The sequence below is a fragment of the Streptopelia decaocto genome, assembly GCF_964273445.1.
Source record: "Streptopelia decaocto genome assembly, chromosome: 2".
In the NCBI taxonomy this organism is placed as follows: domain Eukaryota; kingdom Metazoa; phylum Chordata; class Aves; order Columbiformes; family Columbidae; genus Streptopelia; species Streptopelia decaocto.
The window spans coordinates 135129591-135154700 of record NC_138655.1 but is presented as its reverse complement, the minus strand read 5'-3'; the positions used below and the strand labels follow the sequence as shown (position 1 = coordinate 135154700).

Genomic DNA, 25110 nt, shown 5'->3' with positions numbered 1-25110 from the left:
ATCGAGGTATGACACTAAAGTTCTGCTGTTTTGTTTAATATTTATTTTAATGTGTAGAATGACAGGAACTTGAACAGAGTATTTGGAAGAATCAGTTGTCTTTGTTTCAGATACTTTGTTATGTATATTTTATATATATATGAGTGTAAAGGAGCTGTGCTGGTTTTATTGCTAGTAACAGTTGTGATTGGAAAACAAAAAAGCATAATTCTGGAGTATTTTTACTTTTTGTATAGGCATCTTTCATTGTCTAGCTCTCTAATTCTGGTATTGTTACCCATATTCTCTTGGTTCAGGAGCTGAAAGTGCTGATGATCAGAACCAATACTGATGACCAGAATATCAAATAGAAATAGGCAATTTTCTGTCAGTTGTTTCCCATACCAGAATGGTATGTTTTCTTAGGGATATATTCTTGAATATGTCCATAATTTCCGTTGACTGGAAAATCAAGAGAGCTGTCTCTGATATACCTTTTTCGAAGCTTAATATATGTGGAGCTCAGAGTCTGTTCTTGCCACGGATTTAGAACACTGATGAAAAGATAAAATCAAAATTTGAAAATTTTGAAGTTCAAATTATAATTTTGTAACTGATAGTTTACTGCATGGAGAGCAGAGTACTGTGTATGAATAGAACTTTAACAAGTCTTGCAACAGTGAGTATCTACACTAGATTATAGACTGTAATTTTTAGTTTGATACTCAACTGTATTTTAACAATATAGTCTCAAGTACTACAATATTTTAAAATAATAAAAAAAACAGCCCTGTCTAGCAGACAAGTCTAGCTAAATCTCATTACACTGCATGCAGAAGCTAATTTCTTAGAAAAACAGATGTCCAAATGCATAATTTATGAAGAATGTTCAGGTAATTAACTGTGAACATGTAGTGGTGTCCTTAATATGCATTCTTCCTTTACGTACTTGTTAGGTGTGAGTTGTCTGGTTTTTGTTTCTGTGTGATTTTTATTTTATTTTTCTACATTTTACAAAAATATGTTGAGGTCTGCACATACAGTATTTTAACCTATGCTATAATGAAATACTATGTACTTTTCTACTGTGTTAAACACAGAAAACAAACTTAGCTTTCTTTTCTAGGGTAAAGCATCATTAGTAGATAAATGGGGCTTTTCCATTTTTTATAGTTTTTACCACTTTGAGTGAAATGGTTACTTTTTTATTATTATTCTTCTTCCTTTACAGTTAGAAGTATATAGGCATATAGCTTGAAATGCACACTTTTCTTAGTTAACACTACGGAAATGGGAATTATATAGTGAGTTAACTGAAACGCTTTCTCTCACTTGGGTGGGAACAGGACTTGTTCAGGAGTTGGCAGCAGTTCCCGTCTGTACATACAAGTTCCCATGCTTTAGACACGTAGGGTCAGCTTCTGGGACAGGGTCTTTCAGGTGCCTACATGGTCAAAGCAGAGGGGAGCAGCATACGTGCCACATTGCTCCCTCTCTGTGTCTGCAGAGAAAATTAAGTTATTGTACTGCTCTGTTTGGCCTGTTGGCTGTCTTCGTGTAAGGTAAACCATAACGGATGGGCATCCTGACATTTAATCCAATTCCATCATTGCTTTCTATTTTTTTTTTTCCCGTATGTTCTCACTGCCTAAACAGCTATTGTTATTTCATTGTTGTTTTTACAGTGCAATTCTGTTTATTTAAATTAAAGTAATAGCTTTTTTTTTTCTTTCTTTTTTTTAATTACCAGACCTTGGGCTTCTTTAGCAGTAGAGATCGCAGGTTGCTTTTAAACTTCTGTTCTTGAAGCAAAATAACAGTTTAAGTCAAAGGTACTGTCAGAAAAAGCTGATCTCTGTAGATTTGAAAGATGCATCTAAGAAGCTTGTGCCATTGCATGATGAATCTGCCAAAGTTAGGGAGTGTCTGCTGCCATTTTCATATCTGTAATGTGAATGGTAAGCTAAATGCAGGTATTTTGAGTAATGATGGGCCACAGAATTTTTGAAAAAGAAATGCAAGTTTTCTTGCTTTCTTCAAAATGCTTTGCAACTTTGTCCTAAAAGGAGGATGCTGGAAGAAATACCCCATAAGTCTGAACCCTGTAGGGGAGAATCTTGTGTTTTTCACTGTTAGTGGCCTTCCTGTAAGCAAGCATGACCGTGTGACTGGTTATATAATCTTTTATTTTTACCTCTAGATGAGCTTTCTTTTTATTAGGTCATGTTTCCTAACGTTGTTTAGAGAAAATGGATGAGAGATCCAGAAGCCTTTTCTAACTGCTAGAAGTATGTGTTCGACCTTTCCTGGGTCAAAAACATTATAACAAGCCACCTCTGTTGCTTGAGGTAAACTATTTGTGCCCGGCTTTGGGAGGTGATGTTATTTTACCCGTTTATCTTGCTTTAAAATCAAGGAAAGATTCCCAGTCTTACCACCGCAAATAACTACCCAAATAAACTTAAATAACAAAGAGACGTCATTAGAGATTCATTGAAGATTTTATGTGGAGACTTACTGTATCGGATTGAGAGGCTATCATGAAGTAATTGCATAGATCAGTGTGAGAATTTAAGAATCCTGAGGAAGAATACCTACTTCAGGTAACATTCAAGATAATTTTATGTGCTTAGGCTACACAGATGCAGTATTGATGCTACATTTTATGTCAGAAATTAGGAATTGGAATGAGAAAACTTATTTTTTTATTTTTAATATAAAAATAAAAGGAAAATCTATGGAAGCAGTGAAATTTTGCAGAAGAGACAGTGTCTTTACCTCACAATAAAAAGAAAAAGGCTAGATGGTGTTTATGAAAATATTAAAGTTTACATACAGCTTCGTTTGGTTTGTGAAAAACTTCTCTATGTGTCCTTAGAGAAATTCCTTATTAAAAGCTACATTCTTTTTAAGTGGTGTAGTTCATGTTGAAAGTTGCCGAAACAGAGCCATGTACTTGTTCTACAAATCTTATCTCCTGTATGGAATCAGAAGAAAATAAGTTGTGATAGCTTTAATAATTCATATGGGTTTGCATAGAGGCATATAAATTTGCATTACAACAAAATAGAACTGAGATAATATATTTTATATTTTATTTATATAGTTTGTTATATTTTAGGTACATGAAGACTTGGCAGGCTGTTTTCAGATTGGCACATTTGAAGGTCATCTTTGGCCTTGGTGTGTTTTTTTTTAATTATTTTTGCTTCTAATTGATTTCTTAGGTGTATGTATTTGTTCCTTTTTGTGGAACATAAATGATTTAAAGACATATATTTCTGTCTGAGGAAATAAGCCCCTTCTCTGACCTTTGGATCTTAAGAGATCTCTAGGTTTATTGAGATCAGATTGTATCCATCCTTTCTCCCAGCTATTGTATTTGTGAATGAAGTGTTCAAATGTTTTGACAACAAAGAAGCTTTTATTCTTGTGAAAATAATTTTCCATATTTTTTCCTGTGTTTGTTGTTCAAAATTGAGCAAATAACAGATCTTTTATTTGTCTTAAATAAAATGGAAGTTCCTAGCATAATCCATGTGTCTTCATTTTTCAATACTAGGACTCTTTGATCCTTGAGAAGTCTCAAAATTGGAGTTCCCAGAAAATGGACCATATTTTGATTTGTTGCGTTTGTCTTGGAGATAACAGTGAAGATGCTGATGAAATAATCCAGTGTGACAACTGTGGAATAACAGTTCATGAAGGTAATGCAACCCTTCATTCTCAATGTGGGAGGAAAGCACATGCTTTGCTTTCATTAAAATGTTGACTTGCTTTCTTCAAAAAAAATGAAGCTTTTGAACTCTGTCAGGTAACTTTTTGTAATATGGTTCCTTTTTAGTGGTGAAATAACCATCTTCTTTCTACTTCAGTGAAGCGAATGTAAGCAACTACAGGGCAGGACGTGGTCTATAGATACCTATTTAATCAATCAAAGTGTGCAAGTACTGGAGCCATAAATTGTATTATCAGAGCCTTAGGACATTATATTAAATGTATTTTTGTCTTACCTGTGCCGGTATACGAATTTGATGCATAGCTGCAATATAAGGTCATGAGAATGGGAAAGAGTTTCGTACACATGTTTTTGCTGTACAAAAAAGGCAAAGGGATAGGGAGGAGGAGAGGAAGGAATTGGCTATGGGATTTAGTTATAAGTGAGAACAGCTAGCTTTGAATTTTCTCATAATTTTCACTGGCAATTTGAAATAGGGAAATTTTAAAGTTAAAACATACTGAAATTGTCACGTAGGTAATTGCTTTGAAATCTGGTCTGTGCGTATATTACAAATGTAGGAGGTTTGGTTTTAAATAAACACTTCAGAATAATTCTGAGGTGAGCGTATGGAATTTTAACAGGTTTACATGGAAGGTGAGGCTGTATTGTGTGTTGTTGCTTTTGCTCTGAGACAGAAGGTAGGGTAGATACTAACACAGAGAGGCATACCTGTTTTGTTGAAAAACAAAACCTGTATTTTCCTTCATTAATAAGTGTGTGTTTTGTTTTGTTTGGGGTTTTTTTGGGGTTTTTTTGTTTAAGTATTTCTGGTATCCTGTTCCTTTTTAGGGCTTCACGTTTTTTTATATGTTTCCGAGGAAAATGAGATAGGCTACTTCAATCCTTGAAATTAAAAGAAGGTAGATGTTAATTATTGAAAAGCATCAAAGGCATTTATGCGAGTTATGTAATGCTCACAATTTTAAAATTCTTTTCAGCTTTTTAGCATGCCGTTTCAGGTAAGAAGGGGTTTTCTTAAGCCCCCTACTCCTCTTTATTTTTCCTCATACTGGATTGAAAGTTGTTTCGAAACAATATTTTTCATGCATTGAGCTGTAATTCAATTATTTGCTTAACTACAGTTAGGAAACTGAGGATGGAATTTCTGTCCTCAGGTTCAGGTGCCTTGTTTTAAGTGTCAACATGTACTCCAGCTCCTGAACTCCTGTTACAGTCCTTTGAAGAGCTAATCAGTGCTGTCGATGGAGCTTAGAGAGCAATTTAATTGACCTAATTTATGATGAGCTGAATCACACTCTAGGTGCCTTAGAGGGCATTAGTGAGGATTTCATTGACTATAACAAGTGTTAGACTCCTCAATTTAGGTGTCTTGGTATGCTTGCAGAGTTCCTTCCTCTGTCCATGAATTTTTTGGAATATGATGTGCAGAAAATATTCAGTTAGAGATGCAGTAAGCTACTAGAAGTTAGTTTTATAGAATCTTGATAGACTGTCCCCTGCCTCCCCTCCACCCTGAGTGCAGTCTTATGTTAACTCATGAGAAAAGAAAAAATGAAAGTGTCTTTTGATGATAGTTATGAATGCCTATTTGAGAATCCCCCAAACATTATATATAAAGTCAGTGCTTCTAAACCCCAAAGCCTTGGAGCTCCCAGAAAATTCTTCTGTAAGATTTATTTAATGATTGTACAGTTAGTCATGTTAAAGTGCAGAATGATTGGAATAGAAAAATGATCTCCTGACTTTATAGAATAAAATGATGGCAAATTTGTTTTTTGTTCCAGAGGGCTGCCTTAAAAATCCTAAAAGATCACTTCCTCATGTTGTTTAGTTTACTAAACCTTTGTCCCTACAAAAGGGAAGATTGTAGCTGGATTTCCTCCACAGGAAAATAGTTTCATAGTTCAAAAGTCACTTGAATTTTATTAGTTCAAAATCTGTCTAAAAGTAATTGCTGCCATTCTTTTTAAAGTGTTATAGGCAAAGATTTCCTGCAGTCCCACTGAGACAAAGAGTACAATGTAAATGCTTCTTTTGTTATTGCAACAAAGTAGATTAATTCAGAAGATTTAAATTGGTAGTTCATTCTGAGAAGTCCTACAGTCTGTACAAGCTAATTGACTAAGGATGTTGGTTAATTTTTCACACTTATGGTTAAAAGTTTTGCTGTTTACAATTTATTTTAACAAGTGAGGTCTTGGGGGGAGAAAAACAAAACAAAACACAAGGCAAGCTGAGTAGATGATAGTAATTGCTGACTGTAATAAATGTGTAAATTTCCCCAGCAATAAGCTGAACTTCAAATCTATGGTAAATGCCATTTGGAAGTTTACTTGACATTTTATGTGTATGTTTGATTGCTAGATATGTATATCAAGTTGTAAATATAGTAATATAATTGTAATTATAAATGAACATTTATTTTGATGTATTTTTTCTGTACTTCAATATTTTATAACAATAAGAGCAGGTACTATTACAAATCAGAGCTTTTTTTCAGTAATTTGCCTAAGTAATTGCTTGCAGCAAATCAAAATTTTATTAAAAATTTGGAACCTTTGAAGCTTTAGTTTGTTTCTGTGATCATATATATACATCTGTTCAATAACTTGGAGTTTTCTCTACTCCTGCTCAGTGATCGTTGGCTCATTGTATTACTTCTGAATTCATGAGTAATAAATTGTCGAGGGTTAAGATTGCGGGGTGACAATAAAACCCTGGCAGATGTATTGTTAACCCCCTCTCCCCCCCCTCCCTTTCCCTTTTTGCCCCTCCCTCTCCCCCCTTCCCACTCAGGACAGGCGATCGGGAGGGAAAGAAGGACAGAGAGAAGAGAGTTGGAAAAATTAACAATGTTTTACTAATGCTACTAATAAGAATAGAGAAAATAATACAAAATATACAAAACCAATCTTGAAAGTCTCAGCAACTGTAGAGCCAGCACCCAAAGTCCTGGATTAGACTCTGCAGCCAACCGGAGCTGGATTCAGTCTGTCACTAGGCCTCAGTTCGCAGGGACGACTCGCAAGGTCCTCTCCTAGTGTCGGCCATAAGTAGAAGGGAAGAAGCAAAGGCAAAAGGCAAAGGGACGAGATCCTCGTGATCTCCCACTTTTATATGAAGTATTCACGTGAATGGAATGTTATACACAGTCGGTCAGTTTCTTGGTCACTTGTTTCTCGTCGCCCCTCTCTCGAGATGTCCATCCATGCTTATCAATAAGTTTGCATTCCATTGCTAGGTTTACCAAAACATGTGTCTAGTTCTCCAGGAAAATGCAGTTAATATGAAGGCTTTAGCTGACAGGCAAAATTCACTAAAAGAGAAACTTGTTTTTAACAAAACCAGGACATAAATAAAGACACAGGCTCTCATAAAGAAGTTGCAGTCAATACCAAAATGCAAAGCAACAATTACTTTTTGTTCCTGTTGGCTTAATCATTCATCTCAGCTGATTTCCAAATATAAATTGATAAATAGTTGAAGACATAATTACTACCAAATCATAAACATTGCTTGCAACCTTGAGAATTATTTTATAAATGTTAATAGAGGCAAACTTTACTCTTCATAACATTGGCTTTAATCTGTACTTCTTAACTCTGTGCCCATTTCATGCACATAGTCTGTATTATAAGTCCTTTGTACTCCTGTACACAGCTGTGTTGTAGTTTGAAAAATGTGTTCCATTAATGAGTGAGTCCATTTTGTAAACACATTGTTCTTTTGCAGGTTTTCTTTAGTAGGTAGATTGCTGTGGCTGCAGACACCATGCTGTGTCCTGAAACTTGTTCTGATATTTTAGCTTTTGAGTTTTTCTGAAAACGCAGTTTCTAGCACAGTATTGAATGAAGAGGCTCCTATTTATGAACTGGATAGAAATCGATGCAGTGATGTTTACCCATGTTTGCCTGCCATTGTGAAGAATAATATGCCCATTTCCTTTGAACTGATTTTGATACTTAGTCTTTTCCCAGAATCTCAAACCCGAGGTGCCTGCTATCCTGAAATGCTCAAACAAAGCTGCTGGAATGCCCCACGGTTTTTCTTCATAGTTTTTATATACAATTTCAAATTATATTACAAATGTCTATGTTTTCTCTGCTTTTCTGTAGCACTGTAGTTATTTATTTGGAAGGAAGTGCATTCCTTTCACACCCAACGGGTGTCCCACGCAGGGACCCACGTAATGATGGTATTGGTGATTTGATTCTTTGCCTGGAGACCTTGATTTCTCTCTCCTTGTTGACCGTTACAGAAACTTTTACTTCACAGGGAAGGGTCTTATACCCTTGTCTTGTGCCTTTGTGCTCTGCTGAAGTCGAAGCTTCTGTCTCCCACAGAACCTTTTAGGTGACTGAAAAGCTTTTTCTATGGTGGCCACCTCTGTATTTAATATGAAGTTATTCACTAGCCATGAAAATACTGCCCTTGAGTCAAGCCTGCTTCTTCTGCATGCCAGGGCTCCCTTCCTCCCTGAGGGAGGATTTTGCTCTACTTGTAGCTACTGGTCAAAGGGCAGGTCACACGTGATAGTGTGTCCCCTTCACATGAAGCTGACCCTTTCAGCTGTGACCCCTCAGGGGCTGCATGCCAGCATCGTTGTTGGCAAGAATCTGTTACCCTCTTTCAGAGGGAAAACTAATGCTGCTTTCTGTTTTAAATCAGGCAGCGTCTAGATCTCCATTCTCACTTGCTCTGGTAAGTTTTGGCTTTCCTATCACTGCGCATGCTGCTTCAATCCTTGTACACCTGGGCACTCGGTACTAGTGGCTTTTCCTTTTTCAGTACCTGGTGCAGCAGCTGCCTATTCTGTTATGATTTGTGTCCCTTTTGGTTCGTTTGCGTTGATCAACTATTACATGAGGTCTTCCATGGGAAAAGTGGGATGATAAGTCATTTGGGAGCAACTCTCTGCCAGTGCTCATGTGGAACAGAGCAGCATGGCCATGAGTTAGAGGGGGATTCTGTTCAGACCAGGGGTCATAGAATCATTTCAGTTGGAAGAGACTTTCAGGTTCATCGAGTCGAACCAGAACCTAACCTAACTCTAGCACTAAACCATGTCCCTAAGAACCTCGTCTAAATGCCTTTTAAACACCTCCAGGGATGGTGACTCCACCACTTCCCTGGGCAGCCTGTTCCATTGCCTGAAAACCCCTAGTAAAGTAATGGACCCTTAGTAAACTTTTATTTGCCTTACTAACAAGTTTTGGGATTGCTAGAAATTCAGTTTCCTTTCCAGTGCAACTATGTGCTGGGTGATGTTCATATCACCTGCATGGCCTGCATCACTTGTCCAAAAGCTGTCTTTGCTCTGCAAACACATGTCCAGAAATCTATAAACTTTGTGGAGCAGACAAGTGATTCCAAATGACAGAAATCTGTAACTGCCTTTGAAACTGCATAAGTAGCATACAGTAATGCTAATATAGTACCCACTAATTTAGTACCCACTCTTATACTTTGCGTTCATCTTTTATGTCTAAACAGCCTGTAATTAATTAATTAAGTCCATCAATAGAAAATTTGCTCTCATTTCACATATCAACCTTTTTTTTTATTAAAAAAAAAAAAAGGAAAAATGTTTACATTGCTGGGGAAAAATCTTTCATACTGAATTTGCAGTAGCACTGTTGCTTTTCAGAGTGTTTACTTCTGTGTGGAGATAATTCTGATTTCTTTTTATAAAAATGTTCTTTAGGCACTAATCTGTCGTTTTGGATAAACGCTTTTGTGGTAAGATCTTGTAATAGCAGGACACCTCCCACTGTGGTGTCAGTGTTTTTAACTTATGAACTGCAGCGTGTCTGAAGGAAATGCCTGGTGCATATCACAGCATGTTTCATAACTGCAGGTACTACACTTGCCAGATACTGCCCTTGGGTTAGTTGCTGTGAATTAAGTGCGAGAAGTTCTACATTTTTCCTGCTGTTTCTTCTCCATCCCTTCTATTTGTTTCTTGCTTTGTTGTCATGTGTATGGCAGGGAATAAAATTTCTCTTGCTAAATGCAATAGTGTAGTCACTATATGATTTACAGTGTAGAAAATAGTTTTGTATTATAATTTTGCTGCTTACCCTGGTTTGCTGCTATCTGGTATAAAAATTCATTTTTCGAGATCATGTACTTTAGTACTTTCTGTTTACTAAATAAAATACTGTTCTGAATTTATGGTATGTGAATTGATTAATGTCTTTATTCTGAACTGGTGGTCCGATTAAGGACTGAATGTAGCATATTTTAAATGCTGTGATCTCACAGCATTTATTTTTGCAAACCTACAGTTTACCTTAAAGTTCATGTTTTCTTGATTTTTATGTGAATATCATGTTTCAGAATATCTGTAGGTGTAGCTAAGGTATGTGGATGTTCTGTTTGGCAAAAAATGACCCTCCCAGAGAGACAGAGGAACAGTTGCAGCCAAGGCAAGCATTAGGTTTCTCTTCCCATTTCCCTTAGTGGTATAAATTTCAGACCAATTGTTTTAATGTTATCATTTTAAAGTGTTTGCAAATTCATTTTAATGACAATCACATAAAAAATAAGCTATTGACGGAGTATGGTGACTTTAAAATCAGGGAATTAAAAAGTTCATTTTCTGTATAAAATTACACGTATTTGATAGACAATTTGGCTGTAATCACAATATATAGATGCAGTTTTTGGAACAGTACGTGTTGTGAGAGTTTTAACTTCTTGCCTTTCATATGTTTAAATTCATAGGTTATTATTGCATTAAAGCAGTTTTATCACTCAATGTAAGAAGTATTCAAGGAGGTGGCAGACATGGAGTTGCAATGCAGTAATATGAGAATATACAGACATGAAGATGTAATGATCTTTAGTTGAAAAGGGGCTCTCACGTGCGTTCTAAAGATCCAAAGTTCAGAATTCTTGTGAACGTTGAGGACAGGCAGCATGCATTTTAAGCAAAGTGTTTAAAAGTTGTTTTGTTTCATTCAACATATTTTCCAGGCAAAGGGCCTGTGGTTGACTTAATGCTGAATAGGTCACAGGTGCAGTTGTAATAACTGAAAACAAACATGAATGAAGTGATTTATTGAGCAGCAGCAGCTTTATATCTGCATAGCTATGCATTTTAGAGAGTCATAAAAATAATGCTTTTAAAAATTTTTGTTAATAGGACCAAAATATTTTTTCAGCATAGGAAAAGAGGGCAGACAGTAGTAAGCTGAACTTTTGTTGTAGTCAGAAGTTTTAAGGATACTAAAATGGTATATTTAAAGAGATAATAGTCACAGATAAAAGAATAATACTGTGGTAAAAATATAGGTGTTTTTAAAAACTCTGAACTCTTCATCTGTATATTGTAACTTGTCAGACAAATTTGAACAAAAATGCATTTAGGATTTTTGTCAAGTGCCTTTTGTACTGTAGATCTGATTTAATACACAAAAATTCAATTATAGCCATGCAGCAGAAACACTTTTTCCCCCAGTTTCAACTTAGCATGTCTATCATAAAGTTACTTGAAATTGGAAAGTGGAAGCTGCTGAAAGTGTGGTCTAGAACTGCAAGTTCATCTTTTTCATTAGAGTTAATTTATTGCATCTGCTTGCTTTAATGTATTTGGTAATCTGTTTATCCACAATCCGAAATTTTGACAAAGTGTATATAGCATTCTGTTCTTTAAAAATGTGATGTTAATCTAATCAAATGAGTTTTTCTGTTGACAGCTGGTATTGCAACTGGTGATAACAAGAGAAAAAATGAAGTCAGTAAGTTGAGACATTTTGAAAAATTAATTTTTATTTTTGAGCCTACAGACACCAATTGAGCAGCTTTACTCAGCTTTGCCAGGGTTCTCATTATGGTTTCTTGTTAATAACCAAAGAGTAGGTTTGCATTGCTTGAAAAACTGTAAGGTATTGATGTTTTTTCATTTTACAATATGTTGGAACAATTTTGGCCTGCTGCTGTTAGGCTGAAGAATTAGTAAACATGTAGTACAATAAATACTGTAATGTTTACATAGAGAAGCAGAGAAACTCACAGAAGAGTCTGAGTATTTATTCCAGAATAACTTCCGTGTGCGATCAGAGTGCTGGTTATGGGAGACTAGATTAATATCCTTGCTCTGGTTTGGACTGGCAGAGATTTCAGACTTTCACGTCCCAGGGGGACGCTACAGTGATCTTAGCTTTTCATTGTTCCAGGTACACTTTATTTGGACTGAAATGTAAAGATTTAGCAAAACTAATGTATTTCTACAATGGGGTTTTGTTCTGAAGCTGCTTTTTGCCTTAATATCTCAACTGAAGAGAAATAAATCGGGTCTTTTTGTTCCTTGTACATTTCAAAACCAGATATTACATCTGCTTCTGAATACATCTGGCATCTTAATGTCAAATGACATCATCATTGTGTTATCTTTTATTCTTTAAATCAGGCTAAACATATTATGTCATTGGTTATTTTTTTGTTCCAAGATATTTTGCTGGTTTTGAATCATGAAAGTTATATTATTTAAAAATAGATACTTGTGATTTTTTGATTCACTATATATTTTTTGCCTTCAAGGAACTTTGCCTGCTAGTTTTTAAAGTAATTTAGTTCTCTTCATATACATACTGATTTTTGGTGCCAAAACCACATGCAAGATTTGTCATCTTTCTTACGGATTGTAGCTTTACAGACATTTCATGAATACAGCTATTCAACAGATGTGTGTTACCCATATGGACATTACATTGACAAAATTTGACCTCTCCTTTGATTTTTGTTATCACTTAACAATCACTTAACAAAGCAGGAAATTACTTTTTGTAGCAAACATGAGAAAAATTCTGGGTTAAAATAGTTGCATATCCTTAGCAAAAAATACAGCTTAATAAGTGGTTGCTAATTAATTTGGGGACTCAGCTCTTCATCTTGTTAAGTCTTAGTAGATCGAATTTAAACTTCATCTGTTGGGTCCCAAGGCTTGAACAGAAATTCTTTATGATGCATTACCTAATTACCTGTTCAGAAATATTGTTCATAAAGCTGCGTTTTGTTTCACTACTTACATACGTTAGTCCTGGCTCCTCATAGCAAGTAAACTCTCCAGACATATTATGTAGAGTTCAGACTTATTTTGGAGCATAGTGACATTGTAGTTGTTCTTGACTGAGTAGTAGAATGAACCAAAGGACCCTCTCTGAAACCTTGCACTGAAGTTTTTTTTCCTTGTGGTTAAAGGTAACAATCCAACGTGTAGGGGTATAAAAGCTACCCCTGTGTGCAACCTCTTTAATGCTTATCTGACTTCATGGGGAACAAGGTTTTGTACTGCAGCTTTGGTTCTGTAACTTTATTTGGCAGTATACATCAAGTTGACAGCAGGGTGATGGGCTGGATTTGCTCTTCTTTATCACTGTTGCAGACAAGATTGTTTCGATGTATTTATCAGCAATGATTAATGGTAATCTAGTCTATTTTCTCTAGCCAATGACCACTGCTTTTGCTTGTTGTAACAATATGGTGTTTAGCTTTTCCTAAATGATAGTTAAGGAAAACAGCAAATGCCTCCTTGTCTGTTAGAGATCTTAAACTCTTCAAAGCTACAAATTGTGACCATCCATTTGCGTTAAAAATCCAGACTTTTTTTACCTGCTTGAAAAAAGGACCTAGATTTGTATTGTTATAGAAACAATATTTGATGTGAACACATATGATAAGGATGGAAATATATACGGCACATGTGTGTCATTTTTTAGGAAGAAAGAAAAAAACAATCAGGTATAAGTGACAGATAAGTATAATTAAGCAAATATTTCAAAATGAAGGTAAGACAGTTTGGGTAAGTCACCATTTTAATTTTAGCAGACTGATGACACTCAGGTTAGAAAAGCAAATCTAATTATATTCAGTTGGTGGAGAAGCATCAGTGTTTGAATGAACTGATTTTATTTTGCCAGGTGGATTGATGACAGTATTACTGTTCCTATAGCGTTAGGTAATTTTGAATAAGTACATTTAAGAAAATGCTAATATGTTAAGAAGTCTGTAGGAATTATAAAAAGCTTAATTATGCATCAGCCCTTTGATATCAATGGGCTGTGTGTTGGTACGTTAATGTAATTGTTTAAAAGTAGCTTTACTGGCATGTGTTCAAGATTGTATTATTAGAAAATGGCTTTCTGGAATGCTACTGTAAGCTTGTACCACACTATAAAGAAAATGGAGTTACCGTCTGTGGAACCTATACGATATTTTATGTACCTAATGAAACTTGTCTGTGAATGCATTTCTGCACATTACTTGTCTTTTGATTCTGGAATACTTTTATAATGAGAAGCAGCATTCTGGCTTCTTATTTTAATTCTTATTGATGGACCCCGTTCTGTAATGGAAGACTGTTTTTAAATGGTTCCTACAGTGTTATTGCTTGTTTCCTGAATGTAGTTTTAGTGTATAATGCAGACCTCTGTTTCTGTCACAAGGGGAGTTAGAGCACTGTTGCTATTTTATTACAGTCAGTGGGTAATGAACCAAAGTAACAAATCATGTTGCTGTTTAATTGCAAAATTTAATAATTTAACTGCTCTGCAAGCACAAATGTTGACTTGATCACTGTATTTGATAAACAGTTGAATTTAATCTTTTAGTGAAATCTCTATTTTAAGTGTTGATAATGAAATAAAATTTTTCTCTTATTGAATAACAGGAAATGTTCAAAATGTGGCATATGCAGACATACAGTTCTGTACTGATAAGCTTTTTTTCTTTTTTCTCATTTGCAGTAGCGATAATGCTATTATTCTTGTGCCAAAATTAAATAACAAGCTTCTAAAAGACCTTAAAAATACTGTTTTCATGAATTTGTGGTGATTGAGCATGTATAGACACCTTAACAATCATAAAGAGTATAACGAAGAATGAAGAAAATGAACGATTGAGTTTAGCCCTAATCTAAAACCATGTAAAATGAGAATGATGATTGATGAAGCATACTAACTTTTTTTGAAGCAATATAATGTCTCAAAACTGTCAGTCTGTGCTCTGCCAACTATACCTTGGTTTTGAAGTATTAAGCTCAGTCCTACAACCCCTGAAGTGTGCAAGTAACGTTTTTTATTTCTTGTGTATATTCCCTTTTAGTTGATTCAGATGCTAAATGCAAAGTGGAAAAGTGGAGTGCATATTTGTTGACTAGATCTTGATGGCATAGTCAACTCCTAAAATAAAACCCAAAAAAAGCCTCCAAAATAATGCTCATTTTCAGAGTAGGGAGAAGGAGAAAGATAGAAATATTCAGGAGAAGCCTGCAGATGCTCACAAATCTACCATCTGACCCATGATACATATGGATTCTTCACTTAGTGCTAGTATTCCAGAAACCGTATTATAATGTGGATTAGACCGTTGATCCAACTCAAAGCAGACTTCAGTTGGTTGCATGGGAAGAAAGGGAGTTCTAACATAAACACTAGGCCTGCCACACTGAAGGAGATGAGCGGGATATGGTATGTAGGATCTTATAGTAAAATAATAAAGAAATGAAGAACCATTCTTCTAAATATAATCACAAAATAGTGTAGCTGAACAGTGTTTTATTGGGATTTTTAAAGTTTTCCTTAGCACTCCTTGTTGCATTTAAATGGAAATATATTTATTTGAAAAAATACTTTGAGTTTTTCTCAGCCTTTGTTGGTTGCTTCAAGTCTTGTTTTCTTACTTCTTAATGTATAGTCTGGAGGAACACCAAGCATTGCTAAAAGAACAAAGTAAAACAGTCTTTTTATTCTTGTTTTTGAGTTGTAATCTAAACCAGTCACATAAAATAGATAACTTCTTAGAATTAGGGTCTCTTTAAAATGTAAATTTTGCCGTAAAGCTAATATTTGCAAAAATATTGTAAGTTTTCTTAGGCCTTTCAGTGTCATTTCTCTGGAAGTATTTGTGTGTGCTGAAATCAAAATTGACAACTGTCTGCTTTTACAGTTGTCTTTTCTTATACTGGTCTTCCATTTTTTCTGTGTGTAGGTTGCTATGGTGTTGATGGAGAGAGTGACTCAATCATGAGCTCAGCTTCAGAAAATTCCACGGAGCCTTGGTTTTGTGATGCATGCAAATGTGGTGTCACACCTAGTTGTGAACTGTGTCCTAACCAGGATGGGATCTTCAAGGAGACTGATGCAGGCAGGTAAGGCTGAAGGATGTGATATTTTGAATTTGATGTCATTCTAGATTTCGAAGACTGGGTTTTTCCCTGGTCCATTCCTATAGGAGAGAGTGTCGTAAATTAGACTGTTGTTGATATCCTCTCTCTCTTACCTCACATTTGAGTTGGGTGTTCTCTGGATAGTCGATCACATCATTTTTTGTGTGTTCCTAGTATTCTTCATGCCCACTGCAATATTAGAAAGATGTTGTGTTTGGGTGAAGATTTATGGACTTATGGGCAAAAGATGTACCTAGGTGAAACAAAGATCACCCTTCCTGGACTGATAAATCCTATTATTCAGTATGAAGTCACCATGTATTGTTATATGTATATGTATGCCTTACTGGATATACTAGAAGACCCTTCTTTGTTCTCTTGAACCACTTGTGTGATTGATCTTTTTTAGCAAAAAAAACATACTAGTGGAGGTGATGGGAGTCTTGCAAAAGGAACTTATTTGTTTGTTTGCATCAGGAATTCAGTTTACATTTAAACAAAAGAGTTTCCTGTGTAGAGGAAGTTGATGTCCTGTAAACTCTTATTCCATATTCAGACATCTGCAAGGATATTGGTGTGAAAGACTTCTCTCACTTAACCAATGGCTTGAACTATTGACAGCAGAGTCTGGGGATCAGGAATCTAATAAAAATTGTGTAGCTGTTTTAAGTTTGCTCAAGCTTGGAGGTTGCAGTGAGAAAAGCAGGGTTTCAGTCCCTTGAGCCTCACTGCTCAATAGCAGTATTATGTTCTGGCAAGGACAGCTGGTGGGGCTGGTCACAGTAGTTCTCTTATGGTGACTGAGCTCATGGTGGTTGGTATCTGCTGTCAGTCTCTTTAGAATTTGACCATGTGTTCTGCTAGTTCAATTTAATCAGCCGCCAGAAAGTTGCATTTATGTGTTGCTACTATTGTGTTTCTTTCATGGTTAATCCCGAAGAGTAGCAAAACACTGAAATGCTCTTCTGTAGTAAATAATGCCGCGAAAAAGAATGATAAAGTCTGCAGGGGAGGGGGAAAACACCTTCCAGACTTCTTGTCGTATTTGATGGGGAGAAGTATGTGACCACTGGGAAAATCAAAGCATATGCTCCATCCGAAGGAAGGAAAAGTAGACTTTATCCTTTCTGTAGTGTTCTGCTTCATGGAAGGTAGAGCCACTGCAGCCTTCTGCAGATGAGTTCAAGTCTGTGTCTTTCAAGTACGACAGAAGTGGGAAGAAGCTCTTTGCTGCTTTGTTGCAGTGCTAAGGACTGGGTGTTGCTGGTGTCAGGCAAAGGAAGAAAGTAACAAAATTATATTGAAGTTGTGCTAAAGGTATTCAGAGTATATTATGATTATTTTGAATGCTGAAAATTATATTTTTTATTTTTGAGAGTATTCTTTACTTCTGATAATTTCCAGCCAGAGATGGACATTTTAGGAAGAAGTTAAGGTCTAATTTGAGAATAAGGGGAATAATTATCAAGTGATGTCTTCCATTCCTGTCACATTTGGAAAATAAATTAAGATACAGATATTAACAGTAACAAATTTTCTATGATAAAGGAGAGAGCAGGATTAACAGTGATGTCTGATTTATGGCTATCGTTACTGCTTTTGGTGGGTGCTTGGATGTTTTGTGGTGGTGGTGACATGACAACTAAGTTGTTTTATCATGCATTTTGCAGTTATATACAGAGTGTTTCCAAAATATGCAAGCAAGTTCAAAGATACAGTGATTGCAAATTGGGTCCATCTTTTTGAAACACCCTGTACACATTGCAGGTGTGTGGTAACATACAAACCTTTCAGATGCTGGACCTGTCATAAGCTTTTCGTTGATCGTGTTGACATGGGTAGGCAATAGTTAGTTGGTAGGCTGTTCAGAGGAAGGAGAAACTTTCCTAATTCTGTTTGAATGTATCTGAGATACAGGAATATTGAAGTCTGCAGGCATATCTTACTGATGTGATGGATGAGTTGGAACTAATCCATCTAAATATTCAGTATTAGTACAGGTACTTTAAGTACTCTAAAATTCAGAAATGTCAACATGTGTTATTGTAAAATCTTTTGTGTTTTTTAGTATGAATTGATAGTCGCATTAATATTTACACTTAAATATATATTGTTCCCTAATCAGACATGCACAAATGCTAGGATTTGAGTTAAAATTAAGTAAAAGTTTAATCTTGTCATCTGTGTTAGTAAGCTTTTGTATATGCTATCACTTAAATAATGTGTGCATAAGCATATCCATGTCTGTTGTATTTTCCTTTTTTCCCCTCCCCTGTTCTTTGCTGTTTATTTATTTGTCTTCTTAAAAAACGTATTGTTTATTCATTTCTGGTCTTCCACAGACTTTACTGTTGCTTGTACTCTAATGATCTGGTCCTGCCATCATCAAAAACAGAGCAGAGCTCAGGATGACGTTTTGTTAAGCTTTTTTTTTTTAAAAAAAAAATTTTTTTTACATACTGTGTTGTCTGTCTTCAGAAAAGTAAATGTGGTATTGGAATGTCATAAGTTGATTCAGGTTTTGTGAATTTAATAGTACATGCCCTTGTATTTCTCCCTTAGTTTGTATTTTTTCCTGACAGCAAAACCAATTTGAGTTCGTGTTGGGAGTAAAGAGATAACGAGGTTGTTCATAACACTGAACTTTGACCATTGGATGCAGATGCTAGCAGTACCCTTTGGAGGCATCTGCCTTTCTCCACTGAAACCCACTGAGCTCCACTTCTCCATTTGTAGCTGAGATGTGTTCTAAAGATATACATACAGCATGTAAAAGAAATCTTTTTTTCCCTTCCTGTCTTCTACATGCATCTTATAAAGTGAAAACAATGAAAGCAGAATAAAATACTGCACTATTTAAACAAAAATGATATGTGAGTCGTAAAATGTTAGCATGCTTTTGGTTAATGTGCAAGTGTTTTCTCTGTGACACTGGTTCTCTGTGAAAAATCATGTGCCTACTTGGGTGATTGTGGGCATTAAGACAATAATATCATTATTACTGTATTTTTACCTGCTAGATAATGTGATATGGCTGTAATGAATAAGTATAGTTTAGAGCCTGTGTACTAGAAAAAACTAACTACCATGTGAAAATTCCTGTGCTCTCTTTCTTTCTATCATTTATTTACAAATTTGAATTTTTAAGGGTAATGGGGCACTACAGGCTAAGGGTAGAGTCTTGGGACCGGCAGTGTTCATTATGATTTAATTATACTCAGTAAACTGCAACCCAATTCAGTTCTTTTCTTGAAATACTAGCACAGAGAGACTACTGAATTAGAGAGTCCTTTAACTCGCCATTGCTCTCCATCCCCTTACCGCCTTTTTAAAATAAATTCTTCATACACATCGGTGCTGGAAATTGCACAGAGGTGAGATGAAATCTTTTCGGTTTCTCTTCATAATCAAGTTGGAATAATTTCTCTGTTCCTACGTGAAAGGTGAATCATTAGAATAATGAGGTGCTTAGTTTCTCAGCAGAAGCCTTTTCACATTAACCTCTCAGTTTCACAAGCATAAATGTGAATTTATGAAATTTTCTTTCTCAAAATGCTATTATCCAAGAATATGAATTCTGTCCTTGTTTCAGTGTGGAGTTTTTCTTCTTCCGTAATCAACATCTGTCATCATTGCTCCAAGCTAAATGGATGGTAGGGTAACAAGGAAGATTATTCTTCTTTGATTACCCAATTTGTCTTAATTACAAGCTTCTAAAACATTTGCAGCTAAACAAATGAGCAGGAAAATATTTAGAGCTGGTATTAGAAGCAGCTGAAATTGCTTCAGCTGTGAACTTGACTGACTTGTATATATTTTTTAATAAAGATTCAGGTCTGAGTTCGCCTATAGGTGGTTAAAGAAATGAGGCACTTGTGTGCCAATCACACTGAAATAGCAATTTAAATCTGTAATACTGTAATACTTGGGTGACATGTACTAAACCATTTTGAGAAGGTCAGTATGAAGCAAGCAGCCAGCTGTTGGGTTTATCATAGATAAACTCCTATGGAGTGCAGCGGCATTTAATACACCAGTGGAGCATGAAAAAACTGTGCAAATTAAATTGAGAAGCAGCTGCTTGTAGAAGATGTGTATCTTTATATTGAACTTCGGAGGGTACATTTAGGAGGCTGTATTAAAACTTACTATCAAAAAACTCCAACCAGAACCTTGGATTTTTGTTACGAATAGTAATTGTGGAGATACATAACGTCAGTTTATATGAACTTGTACTATGTAACACATCTTAAATAAATGGAAGATTATAGAAAAGAAGGCCTACAGAATTCAGATGGTTTTTATTTACAAACAAGCAATCTCATTATCTCAAGGTTACAGGTCTCATTCCGCATGTGGTATTTTGCTTTTTTTGAAAAAGGTATTTTGATTTCTTTTGAAAATAAGTAGAATATGCTCATTTGAATGAGATATTTATTTTAGTAAATGCATAATATTTACCAAAATACGCATTTACGCACACACGTATGCTTTTTTGTAGAATATGTCATAAAGTTATGGTAGGGATTTGGGCCAAACTATTGCGAGTTCTGGATACAGTGTGGAAGGGCAGAGGTGGTCCCAGGTGCTCCATTGCTACCCTGCAGGAATGTCTTTTGCCTCCATTGCATTTGTGGGAAGGCAGACAGAAGATGCACTTTCATATACTAATGAGAAGAATCTTATTTTTTGCCTGTAATATTGCACTAAGTTAGAGGGTTGTACTGGCATGCTGGAGTGTTTATACTGTAATAAAACCAGGGATGAGCTTTGCTCCCTGTCTGAGCACCGAGAAGTTTGGCAGAAGACTTGAGTATTTCAGCTTGTTTTCTGGCAGCCAGCATGGTTTCATATTTGTACCATTTTATTTAAATACAAGGTTATAGCTCATCTTTAAATTTTCTTTGAGTCTTCCAGTAGTTACAGTGCTGTGACCAAACCATTGTGGATGTGGAGAATCCTGGTGAAATCTGTAAAACTAAAGCAATGCAGTTGTTGCATGTAAATATATATTTGGGATACACGTTATTCTCACTGTTTGAATTTTTCATGCTTTAAAGGGAATTTACCACTTAGCATCTCAAACTTGAGTGGTTTAGCAATAGGGCAAAAACTTGGTTTTAGATATAGAGTTGTAAAGAGTCTTGTCAGATACGACGCTATGGATCAGTCAGTACTGTGACTTAGATTTACTGAGAAGTTTCTTAGAGAGTGAAGTGAGTTAATGGCTTCTAAGTAGTTTCTTAATGTTACTGGGATTTTTCTGTTATCCAGTTATCATCGACTATGTTTGGGGAAAATGCTGAATAGACACTCTGTCCACTAATTTTGTACATTGCACATTGCAAGTTCATTCTTTTATTTTGTAAAGACTTAAATGTGTATGTATTTTTGAGCTTGCTACTCAACCTTTCATATCTTGCTTTTTTGAATTTCTGTTTGGACATATGAGTCATATATAATTAACATGGATCTTAATAATTCTGAATGTGTTAAGTTTCAGCTGATGAGAAACATGGTGATTTGGGAAACATGGGAACTTGGGGTTACATGTAGCTCCTGATTAGTATAACCATCAGCTTCAGTATTTCTCTCATCTGTAGACAGTCAGTTAATAACAGGTTGATAAACATGCTGTTTAAGTGCAGCTAAAACCAGGATCTTACTGCTCTGATCCCAGTTGAATTTTTTTAATTGACACACAAAAGAAAGAGAAGGGAGAAAAGGCTAAACAGTGTTAGAACACTAGAAAAGAAGAGCACATTTAGGGAGATTGGAAAATTGCAGTTTGTGGGTGATGAAAGAGCCAAGGGAATAAGTGTTTCTGGCATGGTCGAGTCTTGAATACAAGGAGTAGATTCTATTATTCTATTAGAAGTTTTAGTCTTCACTAGTGATATATTTACTGTCAAACATTAATGACTGGGAAGATCATAAAGTGCTGAATTAACCTGCATGCTAAGGGTCAAACACAGGATATTTCAGCTCACTTACATCCAAAGTCGCTAGTTGTGTTGCGTGTCATCTGGTAGCTTGTAGGTTCAAAGTGGTAGCTACACACCTTTGCAATTGTAAGGCTGTTTTGCTGAGTATTTTAAGATAACAGAAGGTGGCATTATTGACCTTCTGTCTATGACAGTTTACTCCCACCTAGTGACTTAGCAAGGGGTAGCAAATAGTTCCTGGAATTTTGATGAAGCAGAAAGATTATTTTCGGGAGGAATACTTTCTGTAGTAGTTTGTCTCAGTTGATTTGAGTCACGCATGCTGTGTAGAACAGATTTTGAGTTAGTGACTAACTGATGGTTTGTGACAATGCAAGTTGGATCTTTTAAGAAGTGTTCATTACGGAAGAAGAAATTGTTTCTTCTGCTGCAAGGCCGTCTTTTGGTAACTGGGAGTTTCAGTAGACTATGAAGATGTCTGTCAAAGGCAGACTTGGGGCTGATGCCTTTACCATTGTGTTGTATTTAATTACTAGACACCGAGGTCCAAATTCATGCTGTCTAATTTTATGCCCCTCAAGGCTGAAGACTTAGGCCTAATACTCTCTCCAGTTTGTTTATGGCCAGTGAAGAAAAGTACAATGAAGTAATAGTCTGTTCATGTGAGTTTTGGGTAGGCATTTCTGTAATACAGCACAGGTATGCTTATAACTGAATGCAGTTCCTATCTGTGTTGCTTAAAACTAGTTAGTTTTGGTGATACTAACAGGTGTAGTCTGACAGATGAAGTGTTGTAGGTAGTTCATAGTTACGTGCTCAGAGCTCAGGGCTGCGATGACTACCTATGCAATTTTGTTCCTCCCTTCCCACCTTCTGCCTCATCATGGAAGTATTTGTCTGCCTTAGCCTTAGAAGTAATATCAAAATCTTTATATGCATTTCATGTTGCATAAAAAGAGGTGCGGAGCCCCACGTGAGAGCCATGAGACCCAAAAGGTGATGGTAGCCCAGCCTTTGATCCAGACAGGCAGAGCAATCCCAAGGGCTTTGAAAAGCTGAGCTCTGTGGTTCAGTGTGTGAGCTGCTGAATTCCAAATATGCGTTCTCTCCCTGCTTCTAGTGTGCTTTCCTTCAAGCACATTTCTGCTAGCATCTGTAACATTTACAAGGCACTTTGAAATCTGCAGATGGTGAGTATAATACAGGAGCAAAATGTTGATAACAGTAACCTAGTTTTATCTGCTGTTTTAGGTGGGTACATATTGTTTGTGCCCTCTATGTTCCAGGAGTGGCATTTGGAGATATTGACAAACTGCGTCCAGTAACACTTACAGAAATGAATTATTCAAAGTATGGTGCCAAGGTAAGTTTAGAAGAGACGTACTGCCAACGTGTAGCTTTATTTTACATTTTTACGTATAATAGAAGCATATACATCTTCCCAGCTTTATTTTTCTTGTTTATAGCAGTTGGAATGAGGTTCAGGACTTAAAATCAGATGAAGTATGTTCACATTTGCTTTATCATTGCTTTTCCCTCCCTTTTTTCTTTCTATTTTCCTTACCACTCTTCTCCATAATTTCTGTCACTGTTTTCCCCCTTTTTTTCCTTACTTTTTATGCAAGTGCTAATTACTTTCTTTTAAAGTCAGTTAGTGGCAGATTGCCAGAATGTGAATGGAAAATGAAGAGGATTTATGGGATGTGAAATAGAGAAATGGAAGGTTTCGTTGATTAAGAAAGCGACAGATTCAGTAAAGAATTGCTTTTAAGGCCCATATAATTGTAAGCTAGAATGCATACAAAAACATTACTGCAAAGCAGTATTAAAAAAAAAAATCACAACTTCATGTGGCGCTCAACTTGGAACAGAAAAGTAGCTCATGGTTTTACATGTAAATGTTTTTGATCCAGATCAGAAGGCATCATGCACAAACCATACAGAAAACCATTGCAATGGTCAGAGGATAGCAGTCAGTAATTTGCTAACTACTGTTTCTGTAGCTAATGGGGACATTGTGGAGAAACTGTATCTATCAGGTTAATGTGAAGGAAGGTGATTGTATTCCTGCTGCTCTAATGCTTCATTTGCACACAGGCAGTTTCATGTTCTGAAATGTCAATTTGTCAAGTTGAATGTGAAATGAAAATAGGTAGTATGTTTTTAAAAAAACATATATTAAATACATGAAAACATTTTGAATTGCCCTTGTACAACATACTTGTATCAGGAGCATGTTCAGCATGGACCCCCTGAGACATTTAGGGTTGTTTAGAAATGTTTGTATAAGAAAAAGTCCAAGCAAGCTCCCAAAACTCCCAAACTGTTGTTGCAATGAATCATGCATTTAATCTTTTTTTTTATTATGATATATAGGAGTAGGGCTAAGAATTTGGGTGTATTTTCTTACTGTGAGTAAGGTGAAAGTGAACTGCACAGATGAGGACTCATTACTCTGATAGAGCTTTAAACAAACCCTGTTTGCTGTATCAAGTGTGGAAGTTACAGCTTACTTAGCTAAATTGCCCCCTGCAAAACCAGCTTAATTTAATTTTCTTTTTCACTTCATTTCTTACCTGTTACATGTTGCTGTTACACTACACTAGAAGGGCACTCTTTAGCTGCGTATGTGGTGTTCCGAGATTTTTCCATCACTGAGTTTCTTTGCCATTCCTTTCTGCTGTTTACCTTTGTGCATGGAGATACTTTCTCGAGGTGATACACAGCTTTGCTCTGTATTGAGCATGTGAGAAATTAAGAGTTGTACACCCCAGTATACTTTTAGGTCATGTTTATGCACTGGATAGCAGCACCCCATGCTCCCATTTACTGCCTATGTGCTCATCACTATTTTTCTGGCACAGCTGCTTGATATGAATTTGTGGTGAAACAGACTGAGGAATTAATCTGGTTGAAAAATAAGTTGTTTTTTTAAATTCCAGGTCACATTAGGGGATGCCAATTTGCTGTGTTGCAAGTGCCTGTGCCTAGAATGCGAGTAGCTGAAGCCATAGTGCCCTAATTAAGCGAATCACAACCTTCTTTACTGATATTTACAATTCTTGAGTATTTTTTTTTTTCTGTGTTGTCACACATTCACTCCTCAGCCATTGCTTATCAGAGGACATCTATGTGGTTATCTATAGTTTTCAGTGATGCAGATCTTTTTTTTTTTGTTTGTCCTCTGCACTTGTTGAATAGTTGAATATTTGCTGACCGGTAATGTTGTTTTATAATACCATACTTCTCTAATGAATTGTGCATTAATTGCTCTG

The 25110-nt window shown here is 36.0% G+C and overlaps 1 protein-coding gene across 1 annotated transcript in view; it reads left to right on the top strand.

Moving 5' to 3' along the window:
• The window catches only part of PHF14 (PHD finger protein 14), a 166408-nt gene that overhangs the window by 11885 nt on the left and 129413 nt on the right, over positions 1-25110 (top strand). Inside the window, 3 exon segments of the mRNA XM_082043954.1 lie at positions 3542-3686; positions 15713-15872; positions 23087-23198. Of these exon segments, the coding sequence (XP_081900080.1) occupies positions 3542-3686; positions 15713-15872; positions 23087-23198 (417 nt within the window).